Below are 23,579 nucleotides of genomic sequence, written 5' to 3'. Positions count from 1 at the left end.
CCTGCTTTCTTGACCTAGACTTTTGCAACTTGCTTAGCTGTGGCCTGCTGAGAAGGAGCTTCATCCCGTGCCCCTTCTTTAAACATTTGTTTTTCTTCTCGCGTTGCTTCTTCGTGAGTATAGAATCGATGCCCGAAACCTTTTTGAGTTCCGAGTAAGGGATTTGATAAGCCACTCCTTTCGGACGCATTGCGAAGAACTCCTATTTTATTATGTCTGTTTATTTACTTACTGCTATCCGTGAACTGCATTCTGCTTCAGCTGCTGCCTTCTTTTCTCTCTGTGCCACCCCAAGACCAACATTGGGATAGTGTAGGAAAGAACAATAAATGGAGAGAAAAGATTTTGGTGATATGAGACTGCCGTTTATTTCAGCAAAAAAATAGATGGATGCCGGAAATGAAGTGAATGAAAAAGTATTTTGTGTGTATGCATACAATTTAATACAGAAGCGTGCGAAGTGGATTCGTTACAGGATTAGCCTAATTACAGATATTGCATGATTTGAACTTCTCTCCGATTGGTGAATAGCCCCATGGAACGGTGTGAATACCGCAGTTCAAAACTTTTCTCTTGTCGTCCTCTGCATCCAACGCCACTTTGTTCAGTTTCACGGTCTTCACATCATGGTCTATGCTCTGGAACCTCCTCTCTTCCCGCAGGATGGTTAGTTTCTTCTTCAGGCATTCGATGTAATCCTTGACGTTTAACTTCCCCTGAACAGTGCTTTTCCCAACTCCCTTGGACTTCTTGATGGTGGCAACGGTCGTTCTGATACAATACGATTTAGCCCTGAGTCCCACGAACTCTCTGATGATCTCACCGTTCATTTCGTCCTTCATCAATCCTTGAACTTTCTTGTTTCTTGGCAAAATGTTGTAGGGGTTCGGCTGTGGATAGCCCGAAGTGTCGAAATGTTCCTTCAATTCGGTTGTCATGCCCCTGTACGGATCTTCCTTCATCACATAAACGAAACTGTCCGTATCCATGTAAGCAATCTGGATTTGATTTTTGTATCGTGACTTCATGATGTTGTAGTGGAACTCGTACATTTGCAGTTTCGACAGTTCGAGAATTGCAGCCCCCACGTACGTCGGTTTGTTGAACGTAATGCAGGATTTGTCAAGATGAAGCAACGTCAGGTTCTCGTTGAAAATTTTCCTGCTATTGAAGCGTGGGTTGGCAACCCACTTCATGCATTTTTTTTCGTCCGAATCTATCTTGACGTCCTTGTATTTCCTTACATTCTCCATTGTTTTTCCGTAGATGGCGTTGTTCATCAGTTTATACATATCCTTATCCAGGTCAGATGTCGCCACCTGCCGCTTCTGGGTGTTCATGTTGATGTAGGGTTCCAGCCATTTGCCCTGCGTGAATTTCAAAACTCTGTGCACTTTAGTTAAAACAAGACCCTGCTGGAGATAGAATTTCAGCAGTTTGCAGTGCACTACGTAATGATCCTTCCTCTCCAACGTCAGAAGCAGTTTTGGTTGATTGGAGCGAGGAGGACATTTAAGCTCAGGCGCCAGAGGAAAATCCGAATGGAGCTAGTGCAATTCTGAAGTCTACCTCCGCGAAGTATCCTGTCGATCCTTCAAAATTATCCTCTTGAAGCAGATGTTTCAGTCCTTCTTCGGTGATGTCCGACCACTCGAAATTAGACTGTGGCAGCTTCTGCGTCATCGCATAACCATACAGGTTGTTGGCGTCCAAGTATATTATGTAGCTGGACTCCTGATTGGGATCGTGCTCGTCTCCCATGTACTTGTTGTTTGCTTTCGCATGTCTTAAACAACATTGCACGATGCCGCCCCTGATACATTTCTCGATGAAAAGCTGCATGTCGCATTGATCTTCCGCGAAAAGTTGCAATCGAATGCTACTGGAATACAACATGGCATTCCAGGTGAATCCCGGAAGACTCACGAAGTGCGCAGGGTCGACTTTGTAATCACGAATAGCGGTTTGACGAAACGCTTGGAGCACGTCGAATAGGAGAAGCACGTCCAGCTTCAAGTATCGATCGTGGAAATCACCCAGCGAGCAGCATCGAAACTCGTTCCACATACGTTTGGCGTGTGCATAGTCTTCGTCGGAACACACGGAGTCCTTCAAGGTTGAATTAAAAGCGTCTTTCGATGGAAGACCCGTCTCGTCGAACTTTTCGGGCCCGTCGACGTACTCATATGGGTACACTCCTTTCCTTCGAATAGCGTCCAAGGACACATCTGGGAAATGATCTCTGGTAACTTCCGGCATGTCCAACATGGCGACGCATTTTTCGAAGCTAGCCTGGAGAAAGCGGTAAGAATCGATGAATCTAAGTTCAATTCTTCTGTATTTTGGGTTTTTGCCAGCAGCGCACAACGTGCACTCACCGTCGCAGGGGATCATCTTACCATGATAGCCTGGTGGAATATTCACCCACTTGCTGATAGTAATGTATTTCTCGTCGGTCTCGGCAATCACACGGATGGATTTTTTGTCATAGCCCAGCTCTTTGACGAAATGGTGAAGATCATAATTGCTGAGCCCGTGGAAAAATACCGGCACAAACTTGGCAGTTTGAAGCTTCAAATTGCATCTATAGCATAACGGACTGATGTACTGATCCGTTACGTGATTGTGGTGTGTCACTTTTTTCACACAATCATCAAATTTGGACCCGCAATTTGGACAATGTGTTGCACAAACAAACCTCAATTCTTCGTCTTCGGTAAGATCATTCATGGGTTTAGTCCTGAACAAAACATCACCCCATTCCTCCACTTCCTTGACTAGGAATTCCAGGAAGCGTTTTCCAGCCTCGGGTCCTCGGTAAAGAATCGGTTCCTTGCTATCTTCGTCCGCTCCTGCCATCCAGTGCACGTAGTATGCGAAACTGCAAGGTATGTGCTCGTGGTAGGCAGTAGTTGATGATTTCGCCGGATCGGGGTCGCAGATCGCCATGGGCTTCAAGAATGCCTCAAAGTCCGCAACGATGACAACGGGGACCTCCAGCTGGGACTTGTACTTTCTGAAGAAATGAGAACCACCAGGGAACACGCACCTGGATGGTTGATGCTGCAGGCATTCTCTGAGGTGATCCTGCAGTCTCTCCTTGGCGGTTCTTGAACCTAGGTTGCTGAAAAATACCATACATCGATAACAGATTTCGATTTGATGTTCATGTTTTGTTATCTCGCTTCTGACCAGCTTTGAAAGATCACGGATGAGACAATAATGGTGCTGTTTCATACTTTTTATCAACAGCATGTGCACTACATTCACCTCATCACCTACAATTTTGCTGATCCGAAGCGGAAAAATATCTACTTTTTTGTTGCTGATTGTATATCCGTACACATTTACACCGATTGGAATCTTGTTTTTTTGTTGATAGGCTTTTTCGAATTTTTCGATTTTTGTCAGCTGCACAGGAAATGTAACGTCTTCGAAATATTCATCCAATTCATTCTCGTACTGGCTGTAACTTCCAACGCGCGTAGAGTTTTTTGTTTTATGATGCAAATGGGCCAGGAGGCACCATTTGAAACACTGGTTGTCGTTGTTTTCAATGTTAAGAACGGCTTTCTTGTTTTCGATCACCTGCGGGAGCTTCACGTAAGTCGATCCCGAAAGAGGCTTGTATTTGCTTATGTTGATGTTGATGATATGTGTAGTGTTGCAAACACTCCAACCCGATCCTTTGCCTTGAAACTCTTCCTGCTTCCGGACGATCTCATTCACTAGCTTGTCGTAAAGTTCACTTATCACCTCCCTCTCACTTTCCAGCAGAAGTTGTTGCTTTGTTCTACTGGAGAACATGTGAGTTTGTTCCGACGAATGCTTCTCGAACAACGAATCCAAAACCATGTCGAATTTGAAGGGGCCCTTGTCGAGAGTGGAAACCAAAATCTTAACCACTTCTGCTTTCTTCTCCTTCAGGAAAATTTCGGCACTGCAGGGCAAACCCCTATTCTCGCTGCTGAGGCTGTAATTTGCCAACATATTCCTGAAGGCCATTCTCTTCGGCTTAATACATTCTGGGTCGCGTGCTTCAGCCGATTCTGTGATCTTCGTTCTCTTTCCATGGCTCAACTGGTTTGAAGACTGCTTTCGCTTTACCCCACTCTTCTGATTGACGATCAAATTTTTTGTTGTTATCACTTTCCTGGATGTTGGGGAAGGTTTGGTGATGCTGGTGGGTTCTTTCGACGAACCAGGCCGTTGAATACATCTTTGTTTATGCCGACTTAGATGGGACTTGGTTTGTGGGATATTACAGAAGGGGCAGTGAACTTGGGGTTCTTTCGTCTTCGGAACTGCAGTGGATGTGTCTTGTGACTGCGACATTTTTCTGCAACAGAGAAAGCCAACTTTCAGGGATATGCAATAGGCTATTATATACACATTGGGGGCCATTGTTTTGATTCGAATCTGTAAGTAAACAGTAAGACGCCTCAAGATGCCGAACAATATCTTCGGCCGCTCCAGAGGCGGCACGGATACCGAGCCACCCGACAACACTGAAATTCTAAAACTCGACCAACGAGTGAAGAAACTTCGCAGCGACCTGCTGACTCTCCAGAACACTCTGTCCTCGAGCCTACAAGATGAGATCACAAGTCTGCAGAAAACATTAGTGGATCCGATCCTGAAGATCGAAGCGGAATTCAAATCACTGTTCGCCAAGTATGCTGATTTAGCATCCTTGGAAAGTTTGAGCAGCATTCAGGAAACAGTGAACAACCTGCGAGAGGAACTATCTAACCTACAAAAATCCAGAGACATTATTCAACTAAAAACTAAGTTTGAGGAACAGGAAACAAACATCCAAGCTAGCTTGAGCGAACTTCAAAATGTTATTTGTAACATTAAGATCCAACTTGAAACCAACCCATACTTCTGATCAATCGAGCAGTGGCCGATCTACGAAACGAACTCGGTAGTTTTCGGGATGAGATCCCGTCTCTGATATCCTTCGCAGAACTTGAAAACTCGGTGAAAAACATCAGGGAGAAACTCCAAACCGTCGAAGAAGCCATTGCCAACTTTCCTTCGTCCGAGGAACTGAAAATTATAGGAAAGTCTGTGGCCAACATCAAACTGCAACTCGAGACGTACGAGGATTTCGGTAAAATCCAAGGCACCGTAAGCCACATTGAGGACACTTTGTCGATCATGAGAACTGATCTATCGACCGTGCAGGAAGCTTTGGAATTGAAATTGCCAGGCATAACGGAAACCCTGACCACCGTTCAACAGCAAATTGCCAAGCTGGAAAGCCTTAACACCGAAACCGAACTTTCACACTTCCATCACCTGATCGACGACATACAGAGCAAGTTGGAAACACTGCAGCAATCAACCCCTACGCAGGACGACATGACGCGACTCCGGGATGAGCTGGGTACTGTAGCCGATGCCAGTGAGCTGGACGCCGTGAGAAAAGCTTTGACCGCGCTGCAGAATACAGTCGTCAACTTACCAACATCGCAGGAACTGAAAGCCGTGAAGAACTAACTTTTAATTTTGTTTTTGTAACCAAAATTGTCGTAGTAAACATTTGGTATTACCATAATTTCTTAATTGTTGTTACTTTTTCCTGCAGACCCCTAGCAAAAGGTTATTTCCCACCCTGTAAATGCAATGATAGTGACTGTAATTGAACCTGAAAGCATTTTTCAAACCTTCCTCGTCGGTTTACTACAACTTCTTCCTACACCCCAAAAAAGACACGAGTCGCCACTGGATCAGTAGTTAAGCCGACCCTGTGGAAGTCCACAAGGAAACAGAAAATAAAAAGTTTATTCGCCACTGTGATCGATTGTGAGCAGAAAAAAAAACAAAAAAAAACAACAACCTAATATGTGTTTTCGGAAGAGCGCCGAGACGAGAGGGCGTAACAGGATTTTGCCCGGCCCTGTACTCTCATCATCATACGTTATAATATTCTTGATCTTTTTTCGGGCCTCCCCCATGGCGCAGAGGTAACGTCGTTGCCTTGTAAACAGGGGTCCCGGGTTCGATATCCGGTGGAGGCACATAGTGGTTCGGATCCCACTTAAACTATAGGTCCAGTCCCGATTAGCCTTACTGTGCATAAAGTGGACTTAAAACACCAAATCAATCATTCAATGACCTTTCTTCACTAAGGGCCCACCATCATTTTTGTTGCGGGGATGCCACAGGAAACCACTACGTTTCTGGGCGTCACAATGAACAAGGAGATATAAAGGTCTTAAATAAAGTGGGGAAAAAAAGCAGAAAGTTTGTCATTTTTATTGTCAACTAGCTGATTGCCTGGCGTTATCTCAATCTTCTATTAAAGTTGTCCGTGGGAGAAACATGGTGATCTTAAATCCACTCCGCATTACTTAATATACTGCCCCTGTGATTTGTTGATCGTGATCGAGAAAGCAAGTCTCTCTCTCTCTCTCTCTTTCTTAGCTTAGCGACTCCAAAACCTATGAAATCGACACTTACGTTGGTCATTTTTGATATTTTATTTTTCACTTCCTCTCATCCCCCATGCCGATAGGCGATGAACTTGGAGCTGAACGGCATTCGTAGTGTCACTATTCATTTTAACCACCCCGAAAACTATGGATTCCACACTAATATAGGTCATTTTCGATTATTTTTACATGCCACTCTCTTCCCACCCCCACCCCTAGGGGTGCCAGGGGTTTGAACGACATTCGTAGTGTCACTATTCATCTTAGCGAACCCGAAAACTATGGATTCCACACTAATATCGGTCGTTTTCGATTATTTTTACATGTCACCCCCCTTTCCACCACCACCCCTAGGGGTGGCAGGGGTGTCTTACCCGCACAGTATTTCTTTTCAGATTGTAAGTCATATGTGTACCAAGTTTGGTCATCGTGAGTCACCAATTAGCTTAGAGACTCCGAAAACTATGTATTCGACACTAATCTAGTTCATTTTTGACATTTTATTTTTCACTCCCTCTCACCCCCCATCCCGATAGGTGATGAACTTAGTGTTGAACGGCATTGGGAGTGTCACTATTCATCTTAGCGACCCCCGAAAACTATTTATTCCACACTAATATCGGTAGTTTTTTATTATTTTTACATGTCACCCCTCCTTCCCCCACCTCTAGGGGTGCTAGGAGTGTCTTACTCCCACAGTATTTCTTTCCAGATTGTAACTCATACGTGTAGCAAGTTTGGTTGAAATCACTCCAGACGTTCGAGAGTTATGCCGGAACAAACATACACACATTCATCCATTTTTATATATTAGATATATAGATAATAGAAATAAAGTGCATTCACTAAAGTAAAAACTGCGTAGATCGGAAAAAATGAGTGTAAAATGCAGGAAATTCCGGAGTTGCTGTTAGAGTGCGCGTCAAATCTCCTGCATATGGCCTTGAACGACTGAACAGCACCAGCGAATCACGGCCGTGCGGCGTTGCCTAGTTCAGAAGCTGTTTCACCTCGCTACTAAATCGTGTACCTGGCGCTCGGATATAAATAGATTATTTCAAGTGTCAGTAGTTCAACAGATGGAAAGATAATGAATTTGCGAGTATGTACGAAAAACAAGCGTGATTGTAGCTTATACCGTTCCCTCTGTAGAAGCAATGTTATTATAAACGTATTTGCATTGTATCATTTTTGCTCTCCCTTCGTTCCTGTTGCATTCTGAAACTTTCCGATTAGCTAAGGGAACAGGGCACGTTCGTTCCCAGTGATGGCAGAAGAAGTTGACGAAGAGGATACCGTCATTGTTCGTTTTTTTTTCATGTGTTTAGTGGGTGTGTGCAGCATGTCGTTGAGTAAACCACGTGGTAGTGATGGCGAGAGAAGAGGCAAAAATACAGTGTTGTACGAAGCCAGGTACGACAGGTGATTTTTCAGGTGTACAATTTCTTAAAAAAAAAAAGTGTTCGAGTGACGAACAAAGAAGTAAAATTGACTTTAAGAAGTGCCAGGATCTAACAGCTTAAGCGTGTGGTGTGAATCAAGCTACCGTTTCTCGGATATGTTCGGGGGCAAAACAATGTGGATCGGGGCCTGCTCCAATGTTTCAATAACCTAGACTAGAAAGTACATTAACATACCGAAAAGAACGACAAATTTAGATGACTTCGAAAAAAGACGTAGTTCGTAGAACAGTCTTTGAAATTTACGATCGTGGCGAATTTTCTACTACCAAAAAGATAACGTACTCTTTACGGGACAAAATATCTTACAAAGGCTCTCCAACTTCCACCTTGAGAATATTGAAAGAATTATGCAGTCCCTAATCAGGTATGTTCTTTTCTCCCATTAAGTTTATTATATGTTATATTATCTAATGTTCCGTGCTCTCCGTGACAAGGCGTTTCGCTCGACCACGCTGTCTCTTTCCGTGTGAGATTTCGACATGGCACCGCTGCAGTGCGCTGCTATTGGCTATCGCCATATGCAGGAGATTTGACGCGCACTATAGTCTGTTAATCTGCTCTCGAGAGACCCAGGGAGAGGTGTGGAGAGAGAGAGATTGGATGTATGAAGGGAAGAAATTTAGGGCAGAAAAAAAAACAAAGAAAAGAATCGGGGTCACCATTGCCGTACTTCTGCAAAATAATTTAGCTTTCCTAGTAAAGTGGTACTTGAAACTTAACCCTCAGAAATGTACTATCATTACCTTCTCCTTAAAGAAAAACACAATAAGAATAATATTTCAACGAGAATAATTGCGTTCAAAGAGTTGCCGCACAGAAAGACCTAGGCGTCGTATTTGATGAGAAACTCTCATTTTCTGAGCACATCTCCGAAGCCACTATAAGGGGTACATGTGGATTGGATTGATTTGGTGTTTTAAGTCCACTTCATGCACAGTAAGGCTAATTGGGACTGGACCTACAGTTTAAAGTGGGATCCGAATGTGCCTCCACCGGGAATCGAACCCGGGACCCCTTGATTACAAGGCGACGACGCAGGGTCCATGTGTACGCTGGGTCTACTCTAACATTTTACTGAAATATGCAACCTGTCTGCTATCAGCACTTTTTACATATTGTTTGTTTCACCTTGTTCTTCGATCTGGTTTATGGCGTGTCCCTCAAATTTAGATAGACCATAAATTCTGTTGTAAATTTCTTCCTGGCTATTGTCCGTCACCCGAATTCCATTCACAAAACATCCTGTGGCATCCCCGCAACAAAAATGTTGGTGGGTCCTTAGTGAAAGAAAATCGTTGAATGATTGATTTGGTGTTTTAAGTCCACTTCATGCACAGTAAGGCTAATCGGGACTGGACCTACAGTTTTAAAGTGGGATCCGATCCACTATGTGCCTCCAACGGGAATTGAACCCGGGACCCCTTGATTGCAAGGCCATATAATACTGGAATGTCCAAAATGTAATAGGGAAAGAAATACACTATACAAAACTATACAATTTAAAAGTTCGATTTCCAATAAATGTGACAAGTTTGGTGGCCATTCCAGATGTTCAACTGGAATATAGTTTGTTAACATTCTTATTTTATTTTTGTTCTAAACAGTCTAAATATAACGTATGACGATAATTTAAATATAAAGCAATTCTAGAAAGAATCCATAGAAAAAGAATGCTTCAAAGCTGTTAGGTCCAAAATAAAAGATTGATCGATTGATTCATCAATGGCCTGACTCCCTAATATGAAGACTATTTGGGTCCACTCGGGGGAGTCCCTGCATCCCTATTCCCTACTGTTAATTCAGACCATGTCCTTTGCCATTTTCCTTTCAGCGACATCTTATCACTTAACATGGGAGTTTCTAATAATATACTTCAGCAATTTTCCCTTGACAAAAGAATGGCTGTTGACACATATCCTTGAAACCTCTGAACTGCAGTGGGCAAACAATTATATGAAAAGACAACACAGAAAGTGCTTGGATACAAGGTATTTCCTGGGGGCATAACACAACATAAATATCAAACAATACAATGCTACAGTTTTATCTCGTTTCTCGGCCATCTGACCTCAGGCAACGTTCAAGTGGTTCCTTGAATTACAATGAATTGGGTGCAAGATGTAGAATTGAGTCGGCGATAACACCATGTCTCTAGACAAAAGAATTACACACCCCAAATGATAAGCAGATAAGTAAGTTTACGTAATGATCAATTGATCATGAACCACACAATTGTTATCACTTCCAATTGTTCACCTAAGAGATAACGCAGGAATATAAAAAGGCTGCACGGTAATTTTTCAATTAACTCAAGATGATTGCCAAACTAGCCGTCTTGTTCGTCCTCGCAGGCATCGCGAATGCCAAGATCTACGACAGGTGCCAGTTGGCTCAGGAGTTGGTGAACCAACATGGGTTCAGCATGAGCACCATCTCGACGTGGATCTGCATCGTCCAGCACGAGTCCAGCTACGACACGTCTGCCGAGGGACACCTGAACTCCGACGGAAGCGTCGACCACGGCCTGTTCCAGATCAACGACCGCTACTGGTGCTCCCCTGGCGGCAACGGCTGCAACGTCGCTTGCTCGGCGCTTCAGGACGATAACATCAGCGACGACTGCGCGTGCGCCTTGCTCATCTACAACGGAAGCGGATTTCCGGCGTGGACAACTTACCAGTACTGCAACGGCGACACCTCTTCCTACATCGCTGGCTGCTTTTGAGTTCCCTTTGCAGTGAAGGACTGGACTTTAACGCGATAAACTCACCTCTCACACAATAATTTCGTTGTGCACTGCTTCTCGTGGTGAATGAAAAATGTATTACAAAGCTTTATATAAAGTGATCCATTAAGAAATTGACCTGGATCTTGTTTTCTAACTGTGGGTATTCATGTTTCGTGCATCCAATGTGTACTTCGACACAGTGCTGTGCGAGAAATGGCATAGTTGCAATCAGTGTTCCACGAAGTTCGTCTTAAGTCCGCTTAATGGTCAGATAGGCTAATCGGGATTAAGACTGCACTTAAAGCAGTCACTGTGCAATGTGCCTCTTCCGGGGATCAAACCTTGGACCTCTTGATTACAAGACGACAGCGTTATCGGGGAAACCTGAGGAGTATTCGAATTGAATAAATGTGAGGGGCTGAGAAGTTCAGAAATTCCTTATTTCGCGTTTAAGATATCTTAAGGCGATTTAGTCCACCTCATTCAAGCTGACATTACTATAAGGGAAAGATATAGCTGTAAGCTGTGCAGGGCCGGGTTGGGACTTCCAAGAGGGAAGTGGCAATTTTCCTCAACAGGGCGCCGATTGTGAGCAGTTGAGGGAAAAAAGGGTGCAAAATGTGTGTTTTCAGAAGGACAGTGAGAGGGTCATGGACGTCCGCAGGATTTTTTCCAGGGAGGGGCGAGCAAGGTAATTTTTTCCAGGGCGGGCAAAGGACATATTTTCCTCCAAAATAGTGATGCCCCACAAAAAACACTGTTTCAGTCTGAAATTATCACGTTTCTTCAACGAATTTATAATAATTAACATAAATTACTGTGATTGAAATGAAATTATGTGTAAATTATATAATTTTAAGGTACACATTCATTTTCCAGGGGGGGGCATGGCCCCCTTGCCCCCCCTTCCGGACGCCGAAGGAGAGGGTGTACCGGGATTTTGCCCGGTGGTCCGGCCCTGGCTCTAGGGCGTGGTCTTAAGTAAGTAGAGGGACTATTGATATTTGATTTGATTGATTGATTGATTGAGTTGGTGTTTTAAGCCCACTTTATGCACAGTAAGGCTAATTGAGACTGGACCTACAGTTTAAAGTGGGATCCGAACCACTATGTTCCTCCACCGGGTATCGAACCTGGGACCCCTTGATTACAAGGCGACGACGCTACCACTGCGCCATCGGGGAGACCCAATTGATATTTGCAAAGGGCCTAACAGACTTCCGTTTTAAATGTGAAACCACGATTACAAGCGTGTAACAGTGGAGGCGATCGGGGGAGGCATTGGGGGCAGTTTCCCCCCGCTTTTTGTCACTTTTGCCCCCGCACTATGGTAAACTGTCCTTGTCCCCCCACTTTTGGCCCCTTCCCCCGTCTCAGTTTTGGAACCCAATCGCCGCCACTGGTGTGTAATGTTCATAATATTTTATATTTATTTTTAGCCTGATTTTAAAATGCACGGTATTCTCCATATATGGACAAGCAGGCGAAAGTTGGGGACAGCGAAACGTTCAAAATTGACCATTTTAACTAAGGCGGTGGATAAAATGTTTATCCTGTGACACAAGATGCCGGGGAGCAATCGCTCTGGTATCTAGAGGAAGATTCATTGATGAGGCAGCAAGGGCTGATTAAAGGGGCGCGACTACCCTCTCCGAGGCCCTTGAGGGGGAGTCATGGGCGACTTCCTCCGAGGACCTACTTTATTTTTTCATATATTGATAAATAATGTACACAGTTTGAGCGAAACATAAAACACATAGTTTCAATTAAGGATCATACAAGAGCGGAATAAAGGGCGCCCCACTTCCAAGGGACGATAGACCCTTAAGGGCCTTTTTATTTCTTCAATAATATGTACGGTTGAAATGCAACAAGGCAAATATTGTGGCATTTTCCGAAGAACTACCGTTGTGGAGGAGATGGGGGCGATTAAAGATATGAGGCGACGAGAGACAGGGAGAGAGAACAGAGATAAGAATGATGAAGGATTGTTATGCTTTATTTGCTCTTCAGGGGAGAGTTAACTGCTTTGGCTCGACCTGTTACTTGATTTGGTTACTTCCCCATGCAAATAAGGTGCATTACACTTTCAATAACTAACAAAGACGGTTCAATCGAATGAAAAGACATTGAATAAGTACCATATTCTTTAGCATGGATATTAGGGAAAACTCACTTATTTTATCTTGAATGATATCCCGGACGTTCAGTTTAGAAATACATAACAAGACTATTTATTTTGTTGATTGAATATATACAAAAATTACATATGAAATAAGTAGTGTTGCCCACGAGACGAGACGAGACTTTGGTCTGTCCCGTCCTGTCTCGTGAAAATGCTGTCTCGTCTCGTGTCTCGTCTCGAAAATATTCGTTTGTCCCGTCTCGTGTCCCGTCTCGAAGGGTTCTGTCTCGTCTCGTCTCGTCCCGTCTCGTTTTGTCTCGCCTCGTCTCGTAAAAGTGATCCGGGATATCATGCCAACAAAAGTCAAAAGTAGCAGAAACACGAAATACTTTTCCGGAAAGTGGGGTAAAGCTCCAAATATTTTACCCATTACGTGGTGAGAATAAATAAGGTTCGTTAATCATGAGGCCATTAATATTAAAAATGCAGTTTCTTGGTTACTGATTGCTAGGTATCTTATGAAATCTACCTTTTGGTTTTTCTGGCTTCCATACAAGAGTGTTCTTTTCATTACTGCTATACCTTTTGGAAGTTTTGAAATGTTTTCCACTAGACCTTCTTTCTTTCTGAATGTCGAACTTCCGTGCACTATGAAAATGTATATTTCTTCTTTAAATTCTAAGCTTGGCGCTCGGGAGCAACAAAAAAGTTTTTAAATGTGTAGTACGAACACAAAAGACTATTTAAAATTTCAATACTTAGTATATTACAAATAGAAAGCATTTATTGTTCTTAATATTGTTAAACATCTTCTATGACATAAGTTTCAAAAAGTGTTTCTTTGTGATATTGTGCTGTTTCTTATGCTCAGCTTATGACGCACATACTTCTTTGTTTTCCGTTTAGCCTCTTAAGTCCGGTACCACCACCGCTTGATCTAATTTATCCTTCGGCATGCACGCATCTAGAAATATATGTCGGGGGAGGGTGTCCGAGCCAAGTGTTTCAGAAAAAATGATAATAATAACATTAACGACAACAATTAAGCAAATGTTTAAATTAATACATTAATATAATTCATAGGTTTATTCACTTGAATATGTAAATTAATCAATTCTATTATTGTTATTACATGAAATGTTACAAAGATTGTAGAAGAATAGTATTATAACAGCACGAATATTAGCTAATATCTAGCTTACGTGTAGTTAAGATCGTCAAAATTTGCATAAAAACAGCTGTCCTGGCAAGAAGTTTAATGTCAAAAAATGTGATGAATTGAATATTTGCTGAATAACAAAAAAGGATGTTACATCCAGTTGACGAAAAATAAAGTTCCTGGTTAATATTTTATACTCATTATTATAAGTAGTAGTGTACATAAATCTTCATTGATACTGTCATTCAAAACCGTATGATCGCAATAAAATCCTTGTTCGGCAGGAAAAAGTTACCCTCGATTATGCTAAACAAATATATTTTTTGTTTAGCTAGAGCAAGGCCCCAGGTGGATGCAAGAAGCCGTTCCTGGAAAAGTGTATGTTGTACGAAGCGAAGAAACGTGACAAAACCACCACGTATGGAAGGCAAACCTGCATATATTTTATATCACACATTTACAAACCCGTGCCTCCTGAAGTTATAAAAATCCCAACTTCAATGATTCTTTTAGGCATGCTATAGTTGAAAAAAATATGTTTAGATGCACCAAACGTGCATCATTATCAGATTATGCATATAACGTGTTATTGGAATGAACGAACATATTTGTGTAAAGTGGTTGCCTCCCCGATGGCGTAGTAATAATGTCGAGGTCTTGTAATGAAGGGTCCCCGCGTTCGATACCCAATGGAGGCACAAAGTGGATCGGATCGCACTTTAAACTGTAGGTCGGTTCGCGATTTAGCCTATTTGTGAATCAAGTGGACTTAAAAAAGAAAACAATATCAACCTTAAGAATATTAGAAGCCACTAATTCACCCGCAGCTAAGTCAAATTTCACATATCCCTTTTCATCCTCGTTCATAGACTTCCTGCAATACTCTTGTGCATGTGTGTTGCAGGTGCGAGAAATGTGAAGGGTTATTCTTTCCCTGTACTGCGTTATTTCTTTTCATAACAGTAAGCCTAAATTCTCGTTTTATCTGAACTTTTACAAAACTTGCAAAATACTTCTCTATCTTTAAACAACCACCCTTTCTCATGTATGTGTAAAATAATCCCACTCTGTCTCAGAAAACCCTCTTCCTACGATCAAATGAAGGAAACAAGTCTCAACAATTATAATTTTTTGCTTAAATTTCCTATAATTTATACAAACAGTAGCACATATCATGTCCTTTGGTGCAACACTGTCAACAGCTAATGTTACTTTCCTCGTCCTAATAAATTTACTTCCAACCAGTGACGGCGCCAGGGAAATGTGACTGGGGGGGGGGGGCGGAAGGCTGGCAACAAAATATTGTAAGGGGGCAGTCACATTAAAACGCCCAAAAACACTACACATATATATACATATATAATAATACTTATAATAATAATAATTATTATAATTATTATTATATTCATGTATGGTGTTTTGTGTTTGTCTTTTATTTAGAGTGGACGTTTATTGCCTAAATTTACTTCTTGATTACGAATTTATCTCCACATGATTCGTTTTAATAAAGACATTAATTCGTTTTTAGTGGTAAGTTGCGTTGTCTCTAGTGGCCTATTTCAGTATTGGAAGACATTTATAATTTTATAATTCATCGTCTTTCTTGAGATGAAACTACTGATATAAATATTTAAGTTATAAGATAATAATATAAATGACGAAAAAATGCTTCGAAGAGTTTAATTTTCTTGCAAAATAAACGTGACGTTGGAAGAAATGAATCTTCTTAAGTATTAGAAACAATGTGAGGCACTTAGTGAAGTGCAATTCTCCTGTAGGAGAATTCTGCTCTATGTGCTTTGGAGAACACATTGCCCACCTTTGGCACGTCCAGGACTTGACATTTCTTCTCAATGGCAAGAACAGCCAAATGAGGCAGTTTGCATATAGCATCCTGTTTCGAGCAAGTTTTTTCAAAGATTTTAAGGACAACCATCTTCGTAACGCTGAAGAGTTTTGGGCAAAATTTGTGTTTCACCTTTCAGGGAAATGTTATCACAGGATAAAAAAATCAAACAAAGGTTACAGTTATCTCATAATTCAAGAAATATTCTGACCCTGACATTACTTACTCTTACTCTACTACTCCAACGTATGTCTGTGCTACACAATTACAGGCACCTATGGTGTTCGTGGGAAGAAGTTCTTCGATTTTGATATGTACGAGAAAAAGCGAACCTGCATCCAATGATTGAAGAGTGGCAAATCATAATAAGCGTTCTTTTACCTGCCCGCGATATGTTTTGAATCGAATTTTAAGTGTAATTTGCATATTAAGGTTCACGTTCAATACATTTCCAAATAATATCCCCTCATTAACTTCAAAAGTATCGAAGAAATTCCCTTTGTTAAGGTTTCCTCAGACTCATCATCTCGAAATTCAAGTCCCTGAATAGTAAGAAACCGCGATGAATGACATGTAGTGACGGGTTTTCTTCGATCACCTTTGGTCCTGGCTTCGATACCCAGTGGAGGCACTTTAAACTGTAGGTCCAGTCCCGATTAGCCATACCGTGCATAAAGTGGACTTAAAACACCAAATCAACCAACCAACCAAATCTTGAATCAACTTTGAATGTCTTTTAATAATTAGCGTTGTCACTAACGACCACGATTAGAATAATTTGTGCGTACTACAGATGATGTCTTGTGGTCCAGAAAATATTCGTAATGTTTTAAAACCATCCATATTCAACACTTTTTCCCAGTTCTTAAGACTGGGTAAAACTTAGGTTAATCTCGGCTATTACAGGACATAAATGAATGAAAAATCACCTATGCCCAGGTCGGCGCTCGAATCTTGAACGAAAGTCACATACACATAGCTATATATATACTAAACAAATTAATATCTGTTAATCAAGTTGGTATTATAAGCAGGAAAGTGATATCATGCAGAATACACCACTTTGAAAAGGTGAAAATCGTCATACTCTTATAAATGAACTCTTTTATTATTCGATATTTAATTAACTTCAGTTGGAGGGCCCGGGGGGGGGGGGGGCGAAGTGTCTGACATGGGGCGTCCCTCTGCCTCCTTTGGCGTCTTCACTGCTTCTAACCTTCTAATAAATTCGCTGCTGATAGCCTCACCTTCGAAATGGAAGCTTGTGTGTCAGCGAATAATACAAAGAACCTGTATTCACTGTCCCTCTTTCATTCAAAGTCTGCCGTTTTCCTTTTCAGCTTTTCCTGCAAAACTTCCTCTCAGCAAGCAAAGCAAATTACAGAATTTTTATTGCCCCTCCCTTGCATCAACCTTCATTCCTACTTTAGGCCTGGATTTATGGCACTTACCCGCTACTGCAGGTCAACCTCGCCCCTATAATGTTTGGTGTTTGCTCCCTGAAGCAACGGTGTCCATTGTTCAATGCGAAAACTCTGTCAGTGGGGAACGGCGAAAAATAGTCTCGGAATACACCCTGTCCGTAAATAGGCTCCCGCTACCCTGACATTGGTGTCAGCTTCTCTCTGATGTTTGATAAAACTACTTTGTAACGATTAAAAATGTAGACAGTAGATCCTACATGTATTTTGCTCATAAGTTCATCTGATTTACAGAAAGGCTAATCGGGACTGGACCCACACTTTAAAAGTGGGATTCAAATCACTATGTTCCTTCACCGGGTATCGAACCCGGCACCGCTTGATTACAAGGTGACGACGCTACCAATGTACCATCGGGGAGTCCCCATAGAATAAAGTTTCCTTCTACGACGATTGTACAGAACTTAGTGCACTTCCTTCATTTGAAATCTATTCTATATCAACCTCAGTATTTCGTTATTACAATCCAAGGAATAGTATTCTCCTTAAATAAGAAATAAATAAATAAATAAATAAAAAAAAGCATTGGAAATAATCTTCAAACGGACGTAAAAAAATCGAATCCAACCACCTGTAGAATGCCTGAGGGAAACAACAAGAATTTTCTCAACAAAGACATTTCCGAAATTTCCATAAAATTCTAAAAATTTCGCAACCCGTACAAATAATCATGTGGTAAAATCTTGTCATGGTTCCCTGTAAACACTAAAATCACCAAATTACTTATTTCCATATTTCCCGTATTTTCTCCTCCTCTTTAGCTCTCAGCTGCTCGGAGTGGGATAATGCAAGATTATTTGTCCCTAATTATCTCCTTCTTAGTCTTGCTAATATCTTGGACTCCTTAATAACTTTCCCAACAACTCCTTATCAATTTGTACTGCCATGTTTCCCACAATGTTTTTCCTACTTCAGATATCAACATTCACTTCTGTACACCCTTTGATGAAAAAATTAAATAATAATAATAAACCCTATCCGTCGGTCCGTTTATCTTTCCAACCTATAGAGCTGAGACTATTTTTACAAGATAAACCTCGGACGCAGACACTCCACGATCTTTTGGCCCCTCCTTCCACCTTCTCTACCTGCCCTTTTACTTGATGTTATTCAGAATTGTATTAGTATCTGGAGTACTATCGTAACATAAAGTTATTAATCTGGAATAAATTGAAAAACAAAAATTGGGAGTAATGCTGTGTTTCGATGGAGTATTGAAAATAAGTTTAAGTATTCATTCATTACTCTCTCTAGAATAGTCTTCTTTTGACTTAATACGCGCTTATCAACGTTTCTAATTGAAATACTTTATTCCAAGCAAACAAGTATTTGCAACTGATTAAATATTTTGCTTTTATTTTTTCGAGACATTCGAGACGAGACGAGACTTTTCAAAAGCCGTCCCGTCGCGTCTCGTGTCTCGTCTCGAAAACGAGACGAGAAAGGCATTCCGTCTCGTCCCGTCTCGAATTTCAAAAGGCTTGTCCCGTCTCCTGTCTCGTCTCGAAAACGAGATGAGACACGAGACGAGACGGGACATGTCCCGTCCCGTGAGCAACACTAGAAATAAGCTCCACATAAAAATGATATGATCCTCTTTTATTAAAACACTGAAAATTCTCATCTGAAATATATATATATGAGAGGTTCGTACGTTGGCCTAGACCATCAGTACTGTTTCAAAAATGTATCAAGCTTGACACTTGTATACATGACATGGTTCTCTAATTCCCTCCCTTTCTTGGTTATTCTATAAATTGCCAATCAAAAGAGACTAAACTTTATTGAAATTACAACAACTAATTATGCGCTATTCTTGAAATTATATAAAGCAAAACTGTGGTGATTCTTTTTCCACCCTGTCGCAGTCCCTTTAATCCCAGATTAAATAAAAACCGGACACCTTGACAGTGTCGAATCTACAAATTTAAACTATAATTTCGCGCAACTTGGCTTTTCACCAACGGATAGACATATACTTGAAAATAGACGCGTCTCTTAATCCTCTCGGATACGACGTTTCTCTAAGAACAATAACAATGTCCACCGAAAACTAAGCGTTGGCTTGACACCAAACGAATCAAATGCATTTCCATGAAATTAATGGTTGACCCGTGGCCGCTAGGCCTTGAGACTAGCCAAAGCCACTTCCGGCACTGAGAGAACCTTCCAAGGTCTCCCCTATTGCCCGAAAAACGTAAGAATGCCAACCCCTGTTACTCAATTGAAATTGAAATGTATTTATTTCAGTGTTGTTAACAGTTTAGCCTTTACTCGTACACAACACTGTGGTTTAACACACATGCATAAAACTATTTTACAAAGTAAGGTTGGAATACATAAAAGAGGGTTGCAATAATATAACAGTCAATACATACATCAGAATTAAAAAAGAATATACCGCGTGAGGCACCTAAAAGTACCACCTGAAATAGCGAAGAAACCAGAAACAGTAGCGATGTGAGGTTTGCGGGAAACAATAATATCAAATGGGGCTCGTAAATCGGAGGTATGGGGTGGGTCGAAAAATATCGACAAATGGGGCATCTGGAGCAAAGTCATATTTTTTTAAATGGAACGATATACAATAACATGTATAATATAAAAGAGCACACGCAGAGAAACACAACGCCGTTGGTCTCATGCATCTACTGCACATAGGAACGAAGATATGGCCATGTGAAAATATGTAAACAAACTAACAAGTGGCCCACTTGACCGTCAGTACCACGGCATGTACAAGTATGAGATGTCGGAAGCCATTGGACAAGCTGAAGACAGAACGTGTTAAAGGAAGAAAAAATTACAGTAGACATCGTGAGCACCATGTATTTGACAGTGTTACAGCATAATGAAAATGACCCTGACAGTATGTCGAAGAATCACTGCGTAAGAAGCGAAAACCTGTCAAAGTGTGTGTTCAAAGTGGTGGCCGTCAGCTGCGATACAGGCAACGAGGCGCCCACGCAAAGATCGTTGCACAGAATGTAGCATCTCGTAGGGAATGTCCCTACAGGCAGCAGTAATGCGGTGTTGCATATCCTCTGGAGTTGTTGGCACATCCCGGTAGACAATGTCCTTCAGCTTTCCCCACAGGAAAAAGTCTAACGGTGGTAAATCTGGGGAACGAGCTGGCCATTTGACAGGCCCTCCACGTCCAATCCAACGATTTGGAAATGTATTTTCCACACATGCTGTAGCGCGTCTTGCACTGTGAGTTGGGCACGCGTCATGTTGGTACCACATGTCCCTCCTTGTCTGAAGTGGTATGTGCTCCAATAGTACAGGCAGTTCATGTTGTAAAAACTGTATGTATCGGTCAGCATTCAGTGTCCCTTGTATAAAAAAGGGCCAATGAGATGTTCACCCACTATACCACACCACACGTTCACACTCCATGGGCGCTGGCGTTCCACTTGGCGAAGCCAATGTGGATTTGTCACTGACCAATAGTGAATGTTCCTTAGGTTGACATTTCCATGATTGGTAAAAGTTGCCTCGTCAGTGAAGAGGATACGTGACAAATCGGGTGTGTCGTGTCGTAACAACCATGTGCAAAACCGAACACAGTCCACAAAATCATTCCCGTGAAATTCCTGATGGAGGGAAGTAGAATGACAGCACTATGTTCCTACGCGTCAGCAAAAATTTGATGCGGCTGGTGTTATGTTACATCCGGTGTAGCGGGGTACGAGCGATTTTATTGTTGAGTCAGCAGAACGTGTCTGATCACGTTGAAGACATCGGAAGCGGTGGGGGGAGGGGGTCAATGGATTTGTCACGTTGTTTCTTGATGTATGCTAACCTAACACGTGCGTATGTTTGTGTGTGTGTGTGTGTCTTTGGAGGAAATGCGCGCGCAACCATTGCGTATGATGCAAACACATGAAGAAATGATTTAAAGATGGCGCCGAAGGTGTTGTACCCCTAAAGTTTAGCGGCTAAGGTTATTGCTCTGTAAAACAAGAGGCGTCGAGGGTTCGATTCCTGGTAGAGTCTATATTGATTGATTGATAGATTGAGTTAGTTTTTTTTAAGTCCGTTTTATGCACGGCAAAACTAATCAGGATTGGAGCTACAGTTGAAAAGTGGTGATTCGGACCACTATGTGCCTCCACCGAGTATCGAACCTGGGACCCCTTGATTACAAGGCGACGATGTCAATATTGAATGGTCTCGATTAGCCTGTGTGTGAATAAAGGCAACAAAATGGTTGAGTTCGAAAATCGAGTTGGGTTAGTGGTTAATGTTGTCACCTGGCAATGAAGAGGTCGCGGGTTCGATTTTTTAGGTAGTTAAATTAGGCCAATTGTTTAGTCCCGCCATTATAGGTCCCCGATTAGTCCATCTGTGCATAAATAGTGTTCGAATAAAATCAATATGGCGGCTTTGGGGTAGTGGTTATTGTTGTCGCCTGGTAATGAAGAGGTCGCGGGTTCGATTCTCTAGGTAGTTAAATGAGGCCAATTGTTTTGTCCCGCCATTATAGGTCCCGATTAGTCCATCTGTGCATAAATAGTATTTGAATAAAATCAATATGGCGGCCGCGTTTTGTGTTTAGCGGCGGCGGCGGCGACCGGGGCGCGGCGCGGCGCGGGGCGGAGCGGGGCGCGGCGCGGCGCGGGGCGGAGCGGGGGGGTGTTTTTTATTCCGCGAGATGTTTCAACCAAGTGGTTGAGGGTTCGATTCCCAATGTTGGTGAAAATTGGATATTCAATTGTATTTGTTTAAAAGTTCCGATTAGCTTTTTGTGCACAAAGAGAAAATGAACTAATTGGAAATAGGATGTTTATGCTGTAATGAAAAGGTCCCCGGGGTTCGATTCACAATGTCAAATTGGCTGATAATGATGTTTTTTTTTTTTTAAAAAAAAATAAGTGTGTTGAGTTCCCATTAGTATTAAGGCAGGAACAGATATTAAAAATCAAAACAAAATGCCTTTTGATTACAACGCAAAGACTTTACCGCTAATGTATAAAGATAAATTAGAATCTGTTGTTTTGCCGTGTGGGGCCCCAGTACCGATTAGCTTAAATGCATAAAGAGTAGGTAAAATAAGCAAGATGGCCGTCACTATTGTTTTGTGATCAAAGAGGAGTCACAGGTTCGATTCAATCAAAGGAGGCAAGATTCTATGTTTCAATTCCATGTAAAAGTCTAAAGTTATGTTTCGATTAACCTCAATGCATAAAGAGGAATTAAACAAAAACAAGCAAAATGGCGACAGATGTGATAAAAGAAAAATTGAATTAGTTTTTTATAGTGACAAGAAAAAATAGCGAATCATTGTTAGAAATAGAATGAAAATAAAGATACTTGCCTTTTCGTGTCCAGTGCTGTGCAGAAAAGCTCTCATGCTTTATCTCCGACAAGTCCACAATACACATTTTTTTTAATTGTATAGTTAATTATTAATGTTGTTATTAACACAGATTCTTACCAGTGTGAAGAAAAGCTCTCATGCTTTATCTCCGACAAATCCACAATACACACTTTTTCATTATATAGTTAATTATTAATGTTGTTATTAACACCGAGTTTTACCAGTGTGAAGAAAAGCTCTCATGCTTTATCTTCGACAAGTCCACAATACACATTTTTTCATTATATAGTTAATTATTAATGTTGTTATTAACGATTGTTACCAGTAAAAATATAAACCATGAGGATTTTTAAAGGGGGTGATAAGTGAAAAAAAGCCAAGACATATATTTTCCCTGTTTATTACCAATATTTACAAAATTCAAAAGAGCCGCACACACACACACACACATACATATGTAAAATGTTTATATTGTGTCACCAGTTTATCAGCATGTTATTTAACAAGTTTTTATTCTTCAAGTTTGTTCACTCACCCACATAAGGAATTGTGTCACTATCATATTCATTTTCTGCTGCAACCACTGAATTAAAATGTTTCACTATTTTTTCCACAAGCATGTTCTCGCAAAAAACAAACACTTCTTTGGAAAGTATTTTTCCGTCGATGTTTTGTATAGACAAAGGCTCAGGTTTTGTACATCCATGTAGATGGGAAAGCACAAACTTCTCCTTATTACATGCATGGACAGGGGAAATATCTGTGCAACCGAAACATTGTTCGCGAAGGTCGAGAATGCAAGATTCCACACAGTTTCCAAAATATGATTTCAGATACGGCGACACTGTTTCACACATAACTTTCGCATGCTCGATGCACACAAATATCTTCATAAAGTTCCGCCACGAACTTTCTGCGATGAACACTATCTCCAGGGAACCGTAAGCTGGTTTCTTCCTTATAATGATCTGACGGCGATTGTACAGTGTGGTTATCAGCAATTCATGTTGCTCA

At 41.4% G+C, this 23,579-nt stretch overlaps 2 protein-coding genes across 2 annotated transcripts in view; one reads left to right on the top strand and one right to left on the bottom strand.

Annotated features, from left to right (window-relative positions):
• Nucleotides 1–482: 482 nt before the first annotated feature.
• LOC145997108 (uncharacterized) lies at nt 483–1,340 on the bottom strand. Its single transcript, XM_083133734.1, has one exon. It carries the CDS (start codon nt 1,338–1,340, stop codon nt 483–485), a length of 858 nt encoding a protein of 285 aa, XP_082989860.1.
• An 8,877-nt stretch (nt 1,341–10,217) lies between these two features.
• Nucleotides 10,218–23,579, top strand: part of LOC145997107 (lysozyme c-1-like) — a 37,791-nt gene continuing 24,429 nt past the window's right edge. Inside the window, exon 1 of the mRNA XM_083133733.1 lies at nt 10,218–10,622. Coding sequence (XP_082989859.1) covers nt 10,218–10,622 — 405 coding nt within the window. The remainder of the gene's footprint in view (nt 10,623–23,579) is intronic.

The sequence above is a fragment of the Lepisma saccharinum genome, chromosome 13 (assembly GCF_977018435.1).
Source record: "Lepisma saccharinum chromosome 13, izLepSacc3.1, whole genome shotgun sequence".
In the NCBI taxonomy this organism is placed as follows: Eukaryota; Metazoa; Arthropoda; class Insecta; order Zygentoma; family Lepismatidae; genus Lepisma; species Lepisma saccharinum.
Note: the sequence above shows the minus strand (reverse complement) of the source record. Positions and strands in the feature narration are given on the sequence as shown.

What these genes read in the sequence shown, in the direction of transcription:
- LOC145997108 (XM_083133734.1), bottom strand. Translation starts at nt 1,340, where the DNA reads ATGAACACCCAGAAGCGGCAGGTGGCGACATCTGACCTGGATAAGGAT.